This window comes from Pristis pectinata, chromosome 11 (assembly GCF_009764475.1).
Source record: "Pristis pectinata isolate sPriPec2 chromosome 11, sPriPec2.1.pri, whole genome shotgun sequence".
Classification (NCBI taxonomy): Eukaryota; Metazoa; Chordata; class Chondrichthyes; order Rhinopristiformes; family Pristidae; genus Pristis; species Pristis pectinata.
Window position 1 is genome coordinate 55,474,548 of NC_067415.1, and position 14,771 is coordinate 55,489,318.

General features: G+C 39.1%; 1 protein-coding gene across 1 annotated transcript in view; it reads right to left on the bottom strand.

The window, feature by feature from the left end:
• Positions 1-14,771, bottom strand: part of sugt1 (SGT1 homolog, MIS12 kinetochore complex assembly cochaperone) — a 127,292-nt gene that overhangs the window by 44,440 nt on the left and 68,081 nt on the right. Inside the window, exon 10 of the mRNA XM_052026118.1 lies at positions 12,514-12,621. Coding sequence (XP_051882078.1) covers positions 12,514-12,621 — 108 coding nt within the window. The remainder of the gene's footprint in view (positions 1-12,513; positions 12,622-14,771) is intronic.

Here is a 14,771-nt window from a genome sequence, read left to right on the forward strand (position 1 = left end):
GGAATGAGGTGCAAGACAAAAGACTGTATGGAAATTGGTTCAGACACATCAGATAAGGTACATGAGTACTGATCATTAGTAAGGCATTTTAAAGAAATAGGATGAGAAAGGGACAAGCATGATAATGGGAAACAATGAGAACACAGTTTACCTGGTTGAAAAATTTGATACGTTCTTCCTAGAAGGTTGCAAAGTAGCTAGATGGAAGATAAGACTTTTTTTCATCAGGCCATTTTCTCCCAGACTGTCACAGAACTCATTTTATCAGGTCTTTCCACCACAGCATTCCACCTGGATTCTCAACTGCATTTCCTCTCCCCAGGACAAAACAAAGATAGTCCCCATGAGAACTTGTGTGCAATCCACAGGGTGATCCAGAACTCCTGTTGCATGCCATGCCACTTTAATTCTCATTCCCCACTTCCATTGAAACCCATTTGTCTGTGGCCTCCTCCACTGCCATACTGAAATCCATACATAAACCAGAACCTTCTACCTTCTGTCTATACACTTTGCAACCTTCTGCAATGAACAATAAATTTTCCAATTTCACGTAAATTCCTCTCTCATTTTCCATTCTCAAGTTCATGCTCCTTTCTCACACCATTTCTTTAAAATGCCTCACTAACCGTCACTATTCATGCTCCTTATCACCTGATCTATCTAAACCCATCTCTATGTAGTCTTGTCTTATAACTCATTCCTTTCCCCAGCTGTGATTTGAAAACTAATACACCTCCACTTGTCTTTGTTCTGAAGAAGGGTCCGTGACCTGAAATGTTAACAGGCTTCTTTTTCCACAGATGCTGCTTGACTGGCCAAGTTCTTCCAACACTTCTCTTTGTTTCACCTTCATTCTGTTTTCCAGTTCTTGACCTCTTCACCAATGGGAACAGACTCACTGTACCCTTCAGGATTTTAAATAGCTCGATCAGATACTTCTTAGAAGATCCTCCTTTCCAAAGGGAAGTCCAGATTCACAAACTTATCCTTGTAACTCCATCGAACCCGACATCATTCCAGGAAAACTCTAAAGCACCCTCTCAAACCTTCACATCTTTCTTAAATTATGACACCTACTATCTAGAACAGTTAAGGCTACTCTACATAATTTCTCTTCACCTGTCTTTTTATACCTGCTTAATAGAATTCCATATCCCGGGCACATCGTGAATGAATTATATCAGCTTTTTTCAAAAAGTAACCCAAACTGCATATCCCAATAACAAGACCACCCAACTACAATACTATTAAGTGTCACTTCAAAACGTCAATTTTACTCTTCTCTGAATTCTAGCATCATTTTCCTATGTTATCCAGTTAAAAAAGAAAACTTTACTTTCCCCAATGTGTCCACAATATTTTTAATTAAGTTAATTCATGGGATGTGCACATTTCTGACAAGATCAGCATTTCTTCTCCACTTCTCAGTGCTCCTTGCATTGATTAACTTATCAAGCCATTTCAGTTATAAGTTAACCACATTGGTGGGTCTGGAATCCCCAACATGCCAGGCTGGCAGATTTCCTTTCCAGGAAGACAATCTGGTAGTTCATCACCAATACTGACTAGTTTTTCATTCCACAATTTAGTTGAATTTAATTCTTGAAGTTCTTCAGCTTCCATGGTGGAATTTAAACTTGCCTCTGGATCCTAAGTGCAAGCCTCTGAATACCAATTTAGTCATAGCCATTGTGTTACAAATTTGCATGTGCTAACTGCATGCCATCATCTTTTTTTAAAAAAGAAAATAACCATGATGCATGTCACAGCTTTTTTTAATACAAATTTGGCAAAACATAATTGGTTTAATTGTCTTGCATTAAATAGCAAGCCCTGGCTTTGCTTGGTTGTGTAGCTACAAATTTAACAAGTGAACAATTTCCCTCCTTACCTTTAATTTTTACTTGCATTAAATTTATTGACAATTGGCCAATATGGACAATGTTGTATTTATTGCTTATTCTCAGCTTCAACAACACTAGCAGGAGTAACCAAGAATGATCAGGCACCAATTCTGCAATATTGTAATTCCCAAAGCCTGACAACACATTCCCAGCCTGACAAACAAAGCTACCAATCTCCCTGACTGGTAAATAGCATTGTTTTCTCAACAAACCACTGGATCATATCTGTAAGCCTCTGAATACCAATTTAGTCATGGCCATTGTGCTACAAATTTGTATGTGCTAACTGCGTGCCATCATCTCTTTGTTTTAAAAACTTATCACGATAGTTATATCATCACCCAGAAAGACTAACACCACCTATCCATGTGACATTGATGAACACATTCTCTCATTCCACTCCAGTCTGATAAGGCACCCCAAATCTGAACCAACAAGGTGCCACAAAATGTTATTCCACAAGGGATTGTGGTAAGAAGGGTAATTTATATAGACAGGCATGGAGGATTAGTTGATTGATAAATGGCTTGCTTTTGGATTAGCAATGTTTACAGTAGGAAAGCAGATTGGAGTCAATCAGACATTATCTTACGAATTAGCAAAACAGACTAAAAGAATCATATGACCCAGTCCTGCTCTTATTTGTATTGTTGTTGTGATACGAACTGCACTCCCTTGCTCATTCCCTTTAAATTACTCTGCATTCCATATTATCCAAACAGTACAATCTCGTTTCTGATCCTAAATTACAATGATTTGTAGCGTTAATAATTCTCTAAGAGACTATGTTAAGGTTTACTCAAAGTCTAAACAGTATTAGATGAGGCTCCACTATTCACCCATTTTCCTTCCTTTTTTTTAAAATCGACTTCTGAGTTACTAAACTAGTTACTGGAGTTTCATGAGATCAAAGATGGATATATAGCTCTCTATTGTGTCTCTTTCTTAAATTGCAGTGTTATATTTGCTGCCCACTAATCTTGAATTTTGGAACATCTCTATTTCTGCTACACCTACATCCTCCTGAAGACAGAGGCAAAGTGTCTATTAATACCTCTATTTTAAAAATATAACAATCCTAATTGCCGTAGGACCCACAGCTATCTTTACTTTTCCCTTTTCACATAACTGCAGAGGTTCAATATTTTGTCATTTCACACTTAATCTAGTTTTTCCTCTTTTTATAAATCTTTTGTTCAATTATTGCTCCTTCCTTGACAGTCCCAATCCTCCAATCTACATTTATTGGCAATATTTTTAAGAGTCTTTATTTATCCTATCCTTAATTTCCTAAGTCAGCTACATACATATAGATCCCTTTTGTAGAACTTATTTATCAAAAACAATGCTTCGTTATATACCTGTTATTGTTCATCTACTGGAAAACATCTTAATTTTCTCAATTATTCAAGTTCCAAGTCTCTGGTTTCTGACCTCTGACACTTGTAAACTTTCACAAAGATAGCAAGCTATAAGAGTTTATTTTTTTTAAACTGAAATACACTGTAGATTCCCTTCCACCCCCGAAAGCTTTTTGACATCATTCCAGAGATCACAAATTAAACATTACATAAAGGAAGCAAATTTGGTTGGTCTTCTGAGCTTACTATTTAAAGTTAGATATTTATCAGTCACATGTGAAACACACAGTGAAATAAGTCTTCTTGCGTTTCTGAGAATGTGCTGGGGGCAGCCCGCAAGTTACCATGATGTAACAAACTTACTTTTCATTCTGTTGGCAGAATTCAGCAATTACTGAAGGATTCAAACTAAGCTAATGGCACCATTAACAATAATTATCATCAAGCACACATTTAATTATGAGCTTTATAATAAATTTCACAACTGACCTGTTCTTTAACCTCAATATCTCTGACATTCACTGGTTGGAATATAGTCCTTATTAATTGGAGAGGATTTTAATTCTAAAATGTCACATGCATAATCATAACTAAATGAACAAAAGCATAGTATTTAAAACCCAGAACACCAAAGTGATATACCATTCAGTCATATTTACAAATTCTAAAATTAAGTAAACTGCCCACTTGAAGCTTGTACCATAAAACTTATAATATTCTATGACATGGGGAAAATTAATTCAGTAATAAGCAGACAGGATATACCCTAACAATTTCCAGCAATTTAAAAAGTAGTGGAAGTAAATTGTCCAACTAATGTCTTAACTGCAGCATAAATTCCACTTGCACATGTAGACAGATTTCAAAGTTTCAACAACTCAAGAGAACAAGAAGAAATAACCTATGTTGTACAAGTATACATGTTGAAAAAAAACTAGTTAGGAGCTTACCAAATCTAGCATGACAGACACTTCACATTCGACTAATGGAGAGACTACTTTGCTTATACTTCCTTTTTCACTTCATTATGAAGATCAAAATCACTAATGGGGAGAACTGGGAGGGAAAGAAAGCCCCTTTCAACATTGTTCAAATCTCCTTTCCAGTGGAGATGAAAAATCTTCATCACTTAGCAGCAGCACAAATCAGCTAACAAATCTTTCACTAGAACACAATGGGAAGAGAAGGCCGTAAGGCCCTTCAAGCCTACCCCACCATTTAATCTGATCATTTAATATGATCGTGGTTGATTTATGCTGGCCTCAACTCCTCTTCTGTGCCATTTTTCCATACCCCTCTATTCCTTGAGCTTTCAAATATTTATCCACCTCCACTTCAACTACTTCTAATGGTTCAGCTTCCACCACCCATACATTTCATATTATAACTTCATGATGTAATTAAAAAGACATTTTCCACACAATATCATTTTGCCTCTGAACACTTATCTGTCTTTGATGCAAAAACTCCATTCATCATCATGGCACATAAAACTTTGAAGTAGCCAAGTACCTGGATTTGCCAATTGATTTACTTATGTTTGAGTAGGTTTAACAAATGCAAAGACATCTCTTCAAAGTGGTTACTAAGTGTACACTCACAGTGCAAATTGACATATCCAAAGCTAATGGGAAAAGGCTCAACAAACAACCTCATTGTTTAAGTCTAACACTTGGATGCAAAAAGTAAAGCATCTATCGTGACCAATTTCAGTCTGAAATAACAAGTAGATCTCAGCCTGCTCCAGGGGTCCAAACCAATCTGATGCTAGTCTTTAGCCAATGTGATTCAATTGATGTGCCACCAAAAACAGAGTACACAAGACAAAGGAAAGACTACAAGTCCACTATTCTGACAGTGGGGCTAAAGACCAGTGGACCTTGTTCAGGAGGACTTCTACCCAAGGTACTTTAACAGCAAGTAATGCAACTAACTGTGAACAATTTTGGATACTTTCAGCATTTCCTGTCCATAGAAAGGAGACTGATTTCACATGGACAAAAACAGTGCAAGCAAATGACAATGGAAAAGAATGAGAAAACTAGTGACAGAAAGTCAGTGAGCGATTAATCCAAGCACAAGCCGAACATGAAGACATTCCAAAGTGACTTACTGCTACAAAAGTGATTTAAAGAACTAAGAGCTTATGCATTTTTAAACTGTCAAAATTCTCATCTGAAGATTCCATTGCATTAAAATGTACAAATATTTTAATTTGTAGATATAATTTTCAGTGCTCTTAATTTTTGTTTACAATTTTAGTAAAATTGAAAGATCTGCACCAGTATTATTAGCCCTTTACCCCAGAGCAAAAGTATAAATCTAAGCATATACGTATCAACCGACACAGATCACTCATATTCCAACTTCATGGTATGGCATACAAAATGAAAATTTCCATACAAAATCACTTTATCTTGTGTTTTTTATGCATAGAAACTCCCATCAGCATAGCATATATAAATCTTCAAGGTGCTCTTAGTTTTTTTTTCCAATCTGTTCCTTTTGTGGCAGTAAGTCGCTTGGAATGCCTTAATATTCCATGTTCGGTTTGTGCTTGGATTAATCACTTACTGACTTGCTGTCACCAGTTTTCTCTTTTTCCTATTGTCCTTTGCATGCACTGTTTCTGTCTACATGAAATCTGTCTCCTTTCTATGGACGGGAAATACCTGAAAGAATTGCCATATTCGCTGCTGAAATATCTTGGATAGAAGTGGACCTTGCTCAGGAGGACAGCTCTATAGCCCCACTATCTGAATAGCAGACCTGTGGTCTTTGCTATATCTTTCGCACTTTATTTTTTTGGTGGTATATCAATAGAATCATGTTGGCTGAAGAATAGCATCAAATGTTTAGACCTCTGGAGGAAGGTTGGATTTGCTAAGATATTTACTTGCTCTTGAGTAAGTTTAACAATTACAAGAACTTCTCTCCATCCTAATTACAGCAGTAAGTCTTTCAAATTTTAAAGCATTTTTTAAAAACAGTTTATTACCATTGGGCAACAAGTTAAGCATTTAAAAGTATGGTATCAAATGTTTTAACAGTCAGAATCTCAGTGACTTAGAAGTAAATCATTTACAACCATGGTAAGACCCACTGGTTAGAGTCTCTCTGGAAACTCTTAAGACAGCTCAGGGATCATAAATAACCACATATGCAGGAAACATCACCAATTGTTATGAATTTCTGAACAGGAAAAGATGCATTATAATTCAGGGTTAAGAAACTCTCAAGATATTGTTACCCCAGTGCCAATCAAGGTACACGAAGTAAAGAATGAATGGACCACCAGAAAGAGTAAACAGAAGATACTGGTAGTGCAGGAATCTCTACAAGCTAGTTGCACTTACTACCTAGTTTTCAGACTTGAACATCAGGGTTAGTGACAGCTGCTTGGAGATAAGCAGCAAGAGTCATATCTCCAACAACAGAAAAAGATTTCACTGCATGGGGGGGGGGGGTAGAAAATAAAATTGCAGAAATCATTAGGTATAAGAAGTATTTTCTGTAACTACCACCATGCCACTCTGGTGCTAGGGTAAAGGATATCACTGAGTAGATGGAAGATATTCTCTGCACAGGGGAGAGACAGTCAGAAGTTGACATCCATATTTGAAACTAGGATAAACAAACTATTAATCTTTTAAGCCAAATTTCAGAGGATGGAAAAAGATTAAAAATATACAGCTTAAAAATAACACTAGATTTCTCCCTGTACCACGTACTGGTGAATATAAAGACAAGACAGCAGAAGTAAATGCATGGCTGGTGTGGTATTATAGAAGGAACAAGTGTGATGTTCCCATGCACCTGCTGTCATCATCCTTGTTGGTGATGGAGGTCATGGGTTCGAAGTTGCCATCAGGAGAAGCCTGAGTAAATAATGGCATAGCATTTTGTAGATGGTATATACTGCAGCCATTGTCTGCTGGCAGTGGAGGGAATAATGCTGAGGGGGATTTAATGGGATGCCAATCAAGCTGGCTGCTTGTCTTGCATGGTGTCAAGTTTCTTCAGTGTTTTTGGCACTACACTCTTCCAGGCAAGAGAATATTCCATCACGCTAACTTGCATCTTGCAAAGTGTGGAATGGCCATAGATGTCAGGATGCACAGCCTCTGACTTGCTCTTATGTGGCTGTTCTGGTTGAGTTTTTGGTCAAATGGTAGTGATCAGATAATCACCCCACGATATTGGTGGTGGTGACTCTGCCATCATAGTTTCATCTAATGCCAAGGGTAAGTGGCGAGGCACATTCTTGTTGGGAGAAGATCATTGCCTGGCACTTCAGTGGTATGCATGTTAATTGCCACTTTCCAGCCCATGCCTATCTAGGTCTTGCTGCCTGCAAACATGGACTGCTTCATTTGCTGAGGTGGTGTAAAGGGAATTAACCATTATGAATCACAGTAAGCGTCCCCACTTCTAAACTTGTGATGGTGGGAAACAGCTGAACGTGGCAGAGGCTGGCACACTGCTCTGAGGAGCTCCTGCAATGATGTCTTAGGGCTAGGATGACTGACCTCTGACAACCACAACCATCTTCCTGAGGTATGTCTCCAACCGCTTAAGTACTTTCCATTGATTTCAGTTTTACTAGAGCGCCTTGATGCCACACTTAGTCAAATGTTGCCTTAATGTCAAGGGAAGCCATTCTCACCTCACTACTGGAATTCAGCTCTTCGTCCATACTTGGACTGAGGTTGTGATGAGATGTAGAACCAAGTGTTCTTGGTGAAACCCAAAACGGGCATCATTGAGTAGGTTACTGTTAAGTGCTGCTGGACACTACCTTCAATGACAGTATTCATTGCCTTGCTGATAACCAATAGTAGACTGATTAAATTTAGAATATAGAACAGTACAGCACAGGAACTGGCCCATCAGCCCACAATGGCTACACTGAACACAATGGCAAATTAAACTAAATCTCTTCTGCCTGCACACGATCCATATCCCTCCATATTCAGGCACCTACCACTCTGTGTAGAGAACTTGCCCCGTGTATCTCCTTTAAACTCCTCCCCCTCCCCACCTTAAATGCACACCCTCTAGTATTTGACATTTCTGCTCTGGGAAGAAGATTCTGATTGACATGGTATGGCAACCACTCCATCCAAGACCGCAAGAAATTACAGCTCAGTCCATCACAAAATCTAGCCTCCCCTCAATGGGCTCTGCCTACACTTCTGCTGCCTTGGAAAAGCAGCCAGCATAATCAAAGACCCCTCCGACCCCAGACATTCTCTCTTCTCCTCACTTGCATCGGGCAGAAGATACAATAGCTTGAAAACATGCACCACTGGGCTCTGACAGTTTGCACCCCGCTGCTATAAGACTCTTGAATGGACCTCTTGTATGTTAAAGATGAACTCTTGACCTCACAATCTACCTTGTCATAGCCCTTGCACCTTAGAATCTACTTGCACTGCACTTTCTCTGTAACTGTAACACTACATTTTGCATTCTGTTGTTGCTTTTCACTTGTACTACTTTGATGCACTTAAGTTTTGAAATGATCTGTATGGATGGCTTACAAAACTAAGTTTTTCTACTGTATCTCGGTACACGAGGAGTTTGCACGTTCTCCTTGTGTCTGCGTGTGTTTCCTCCAGGTGCTCCGGTTTCCTCCCATATTCCAAAGACGTATGGATTAGGAAGTTGTGGGCATTGCTATGTTGGTGCCGGAAGCGTGGCAACACTTGCTGGCTGCCCCCAGAACACTACGCAAAAGATGCATTTTGCTGTGTTTCAATGTACATGTGACTAACAAAGAAATCTTAATCCTAAACCAATTCATGCAACAATGCCTTTCATAATTTTATAAACTTCTTTCAAGTCTCCCCTCAGCTTCCGCACTCCGGAGAAAACAACCCAAATTTGTCCAACCTCTCCTTATAGCTCATTCCCTCTAATCCAGGCAGTACCCTGGTAAACATCAGAGGCGTCCAGAATGGCCCACAATACTCCAAATGCAGCCTACTTTTTGTCAACAGAACATACTTGGGCAATTTTGCACACTGTTTGTTGATTCAGTGTTGTAACTGTACTAGAATAGGTTGGCTAGAGGTGTAGCTAGTTCTGGACCACAAGTCTGTTTTCAACAGTTTCTTTATATCAAGTGAAATTAATCAAATTGGCTGAAAGGTGGTTTCTGCAATGATGGGGATCTCACGATTAAGACACAATGGATTATCTATTCAGAATTTCTTGCTAAACTTGATTGCAAATGTTTCAGCCTCATCTCTGGTACTCATATGCTGGACCCTGCCATTGTCGATGGGATCTTCTTGGAACCTTTTGTCCCATTAGCTGTCAAACTGCCCATTCACAAGATGTGGGTTGGACTGCAGATATTCAATCTGATCTGTTGGCTGCGAATCATTTAAATCTGTCTATTGCAGGCTGTCTAAACTGATTAGTATGCATGCAGTCTTGCAATGCAGCTTCACTGGGCTAACACCTCATCACTTTTATGCCTAATGTTGTTTCTGGTATGCCCTTCTGCACTCCTCATTGAGCCAAGTTTGGTCCAATGGCTTGGTATTAATCATAGATTGAGGGCTATGCTACACCATGAGATAACAGATTATGGCAGCATACATTTCTGTTGCTTTAGCTGATGTTTACACACACACACACACACACACACACACACACACACACACACACAGAGAAAAGTATAAATGAGAACACCTGTCAGAAAACCTCAAAGGCAAGTAACATAAAGAGCAGTAAAATATGAAAATAACAGTATAAAAAGATGCAAGGAGAGAAATTTTTGATACATTCACTCAACTGACTTCAATAAGAAAGCAGTGGATAGATACATGCTGCCCAGAAAATGCAAAACTCATCCAACCCAGATATTACCACCTCATCAGCCTATTCGCAATCATTTTAGACACAATAGAAGATTAAGCTTACGGAGTTATGAAGTGGCATTTACTCACAAATAAGGAACTTACCAGTTTTGCCAGGAACGCTTAGCTCCAGACCTCATTGCAACCTTAGCCCAAATGCAGTCCAAAGAGCTGAATTCTAAAGGTGAGCTTAGAATAATTTCCTTCAATAGTAGCATTTGAACCTAGCATCAAGCAGATCTGGTAAAAATTAAGTCAAATAGCATCAAGAGTAAAAACATTCCACAGCTGGAGTCCTACTAACCTGTAGTAATGGAATAATTGGGAAATAGCTGTGGTTGTTAGAGTCAATCACCCCAGCCCGTTTCAGAAGCACCTCCGGTCAGTTTCACAGACAAACATCTTTAGCTGCTTCAACGGTCCTTTTTGTGCAGGCTACGGGGGTGGTGCGCGCGTGTGGAGAGGTTGGGGGGTGGTTATGTATATTGATGAATACCATGTGGTCAGTAATTGAAACAGTCAATGTTGCATGAAGACCCTAGGTTGAAAAATGGCACTGGAGTGCTAAGCCATGCACATCTCCAGCAGGAGAATGACTATCCATCTAGGCTTGATATTCAATGCATCCTTCATAGCATCCACCACAATCAACATTTGGGGCTAACTGCTGACCAAAAGCTTAACTGGGCCAGCCACATGTAGTAATGGGCCAGCTCCTCAGAACATGGAACCATGGGAAAATTAACCAAGCTGAGCTTGGACTAGTGTGAGATCCAAATCCACTAAGCTAGCTTGGCCAGACATTCAGTCCAAGTTCAGAGGTTGGTGATACTATGCCAAGAATGGGTGCTAATGACCACAATGCAAGCCCATCAATAATTGATTATATATTTAACAGTGGAAGGTTGAATGGAGCCTTGGCTTCCTGCCCCTCCCACATTTGGAGGGTTGCATTCTCAGTTTCCCCCAAACTCATCATCCTTTGACCAGCAGTGACCTCTCACCTTGCCATCCTATTGGCCAAGTCAAGTGAAGCTTCTGGCAAGTTAAAGCAGGGATGTAATTATGGCCCCCCCTCCCCCATCAATCCATTGCAGCAATAATTCTGCCCCGGTGGTCAGCAGTAAAGAATCTCAGCAGCAGCCGGTCAAGCCAGCAAAAAACACAGCCAAATGCCTGCTCAGATCTCTAACCAAGGGAGTGAAGATGGCACTGCCATCACCTGAAGCAGGAAACCAACCTTTGCAAAGAGCAAAGGGCTCTGGACTCAAGGAGGCTAGTGAAGAAGCCTGATGACCAGCTCCAAGCACAACAGATAGTGTTTGGGACTTAGACAAAGAGTCTAAGTGTGTGCATGTGCACACAGTGCACTGCGATCTGACCAGTGTCCTTTTATTTGCCTCAGAAGCATAAAGCACTGGGTAAAACACACAAAGGGATATCGGTTTTAGAAGTGATTAGAAAATATAGGAGCAACACACAAAAACTGTAATAACAAGAGATCAGTGGCTAGGTATCCTACAGCAAGTAACTCATTTCCAAACACCCCAAAACATTCCACCATCTAAAAAGGCATACATTAGGACAGCATAAGAAAACCTTCCATTCAGTATGACTTATGACACTCCACTTGCCTGAACACATTAATTCCATTCCCTCAAGTTGAAAACCAGAACCCCTAGTGTCCACACTCCAAAAGCAAAAGAATTAAAAAAGATGTCATGTCAACAAGTTCTTTCATACCATACGAATTATGCTCTGATGAAGGTCTTACTAATAAAGCTCTCAGCGGCACGAAGTAGAGTTCAACATACAAACATTGAAGGATTACTTTCCTTTTTCCCTATTCATAAGTGTGCCATTGACAGCACTTGTACTTGTACGCAAGGTGATGTTAAACTGGGTAATGTTCTCAATTATCCACTGGTAACCTGATATGGTGCCTGACAGTACATGTAGAGAAAAATGAAATAACTACATAAAAATTCATTACAAATACATTAACTTGAACAAAGTATTAAAATCATCACCAGATTGTGGAATAAACACTCAAAGCCAAGCTGTGCAGTGCAAACGATGTTCAGATTATTGTTCAGAAAATAATATTTATGAATTAGATTAGCTATCACACGTTCAAAGTTACTCAATGTGCATTAACTAGAAAGTTATAAGGATTCAACCATCAATAAATTATAACAAAAATGACTTTCACATACAAGTACAGCAAAGTTGCAATTATACAAATGTAAAACACATGTCATGTATAAATTTTGTCATGAATACTACTAAATTACAGAGGCTTCAAATAGTCCAAAATTAATAATATTGTACATCATATTACCACAACTTATTAATTCAATTTCTGTTAGACCATACCTTTGTTCCCAGCACTTTGACAGCACAACACTGAGATATTATGGGATGTAGAAGATTAAGTTTCAAACTATATTCATCTTCTGTTGAAAGCTTCACTGATGCACACACCTATAAAATTAAATTAAAAATCATTCACTCATTTTATTACTGGTTGATCTCGTACCTCCCTTTTTGTTAGTAATCTGCAGAAAAAATGCAACATGTATAATCACCATGTTAACTCTTTGATGGAAAGATCCGTAACTATCAATGTTGGTTTAGTCTTATGAGCTTTTATTGCACATCCGAAAGGACATCAATAGCAACCTCCTCTCCCCACCAACACCTCACCAGTCCCAAGTGAATTTAAGAAACTAAGATACTGATTTCTGGTAGAGATGGATTTATATATTATGCTAAAAGGAATAGTAGCAAGTGGCAGCACAGTGTTGCTGCAGATAGTGCAGCTGTTTCACAGCTCCAGTGATCCATTTCAATCCTGACCTCTATAGTTTGCAATGGCGTGGGCTTCCCCTACATGCTCTGGTTTACTCCCACATGCCAAAGACCTATGTTAGGTTAATTAATGACTGTAAATTACCCCTTGTGTGGCTGGGGGAATAGGAGAACCAGGGGAGTTGATAGCCACATGAGAAAGAACAAGTTGGAGAAGTGTGGCAAATATTGTTCTGAGAGGCAGCACTGACTTGATAAACTGAATAGCCTCCTCCTCCATTGTAAGAAAATAAGAAAAGCAAAATGAAAAGCCTTAGACTGCGGAGATGCCAACTGGAAAAGGTTTTAGGCAGCTAATTTGAATTTTATATCTGCCTGCCAGCCAGTCAATTAATGACCTGATGCAGGGGTAGAGAGAGTTGATGGTGTTCAGATAGAGGTGTTTTACCCTGATATTTCAGGTGGTGTATGAAATGTTAGGCTAGCATAGTGCCCCACATCACCTTTCGAGAGACCATGGATCCATAGAAGTGTTGAGAGAAGTTTGGAGACAAAAGCTGCAAGTTGTTTTTTTGCAACTAGACTACCTTTTATTTACACAAATCTTCGAATTAACAAAATGTTCAAATGCTCCTGCCTAGTATAATGACATTCAATACATTATGGTATGAACATTCACCGTAAATCATTTTCTCATTACTCGTGCTCCAGATTAGCTAAAGTATAACTACAAACCTCTGAAGTAAATCTTAAATAATTTCTACCAAAGTATTTCCTAAATTTACTCTTTAGACTGAAAGCACAACCATCTTGCTAGCTCTTCTAAAACTACTACTTGCATGTACGAGTAACTGACTTGAAAGAGCTTTGTAAATATTGCTAATTGATGTGAAAAAATTGGTATTTGCTAGACATTTTGAACAAGATCTGATGAATACTCTATCACTTTACAAGATTAAACCAAAGTAACTAAACAATTGCCTAGCAGTTTCCTGTTCATGTTTTCACATGCATCACAAAAAACATGAAGTTTTAAGAATGGAGAAATAGGAAGAGGCTAAGGTTTATGGTGATGACTAGAGGTAACAAAGATGAAGTTTCAGCATTAAGACAGTAGTATTAAAAACCTGGAAGTGGGCTGTCTTAGTAATGAAAAGAATATGGATCCAGAAGCTCAGCTGGGATTAAATAGGATCTTGAGGTTAAACAAAAATGTCATCAGTGGCCCAGGAGAGGACAGAACTCATGGTACAGGTAATGAGTTTGTGGCGGGGCTGACATCAGTTGAGGAAATTGCAGTTTCTACAGGACAGGACGGTATGAAAATAGGCAATTGAGTGATTGACGCAACTTGTGGACACCAGGCATGAGAGTTAAACACGAGGATAGACACGAAGGTTTAGAACTCAACTTGTTAAACCACCTTAGAACGGACAGGTTGGAGATGGGGCAGTAATCTACAACAAAGAACCCATTACAGCCTTTCTTTCAACATAGTTATCAGCCTTATTTTGAGGAAAGAGTAAATGACTGTCTGGAAAGCAGTACAATGAGAGGCAGTGAAGAACTTTGAGGTGAAAAAACATTTGCAGTGTCAGCCAGCATAGAACTGGAAAGGAAGCTGCACAATCACCAGTTAGTTGGAATGGATTGAGAAGGTGGGTTTACTTGATAAGATGTGCTCAGTGGGGACACAACTGCAGATAGGAAAAATGTTACAGAGGGGAAAAAATTGTTTCAGAGATGGGAATGAGGGTGGGAGGAGCGCAGGAAGGAAGAGGACAGGTCTGAAAATAGGGGGAAAAAAACAAGCAATTTGGAAT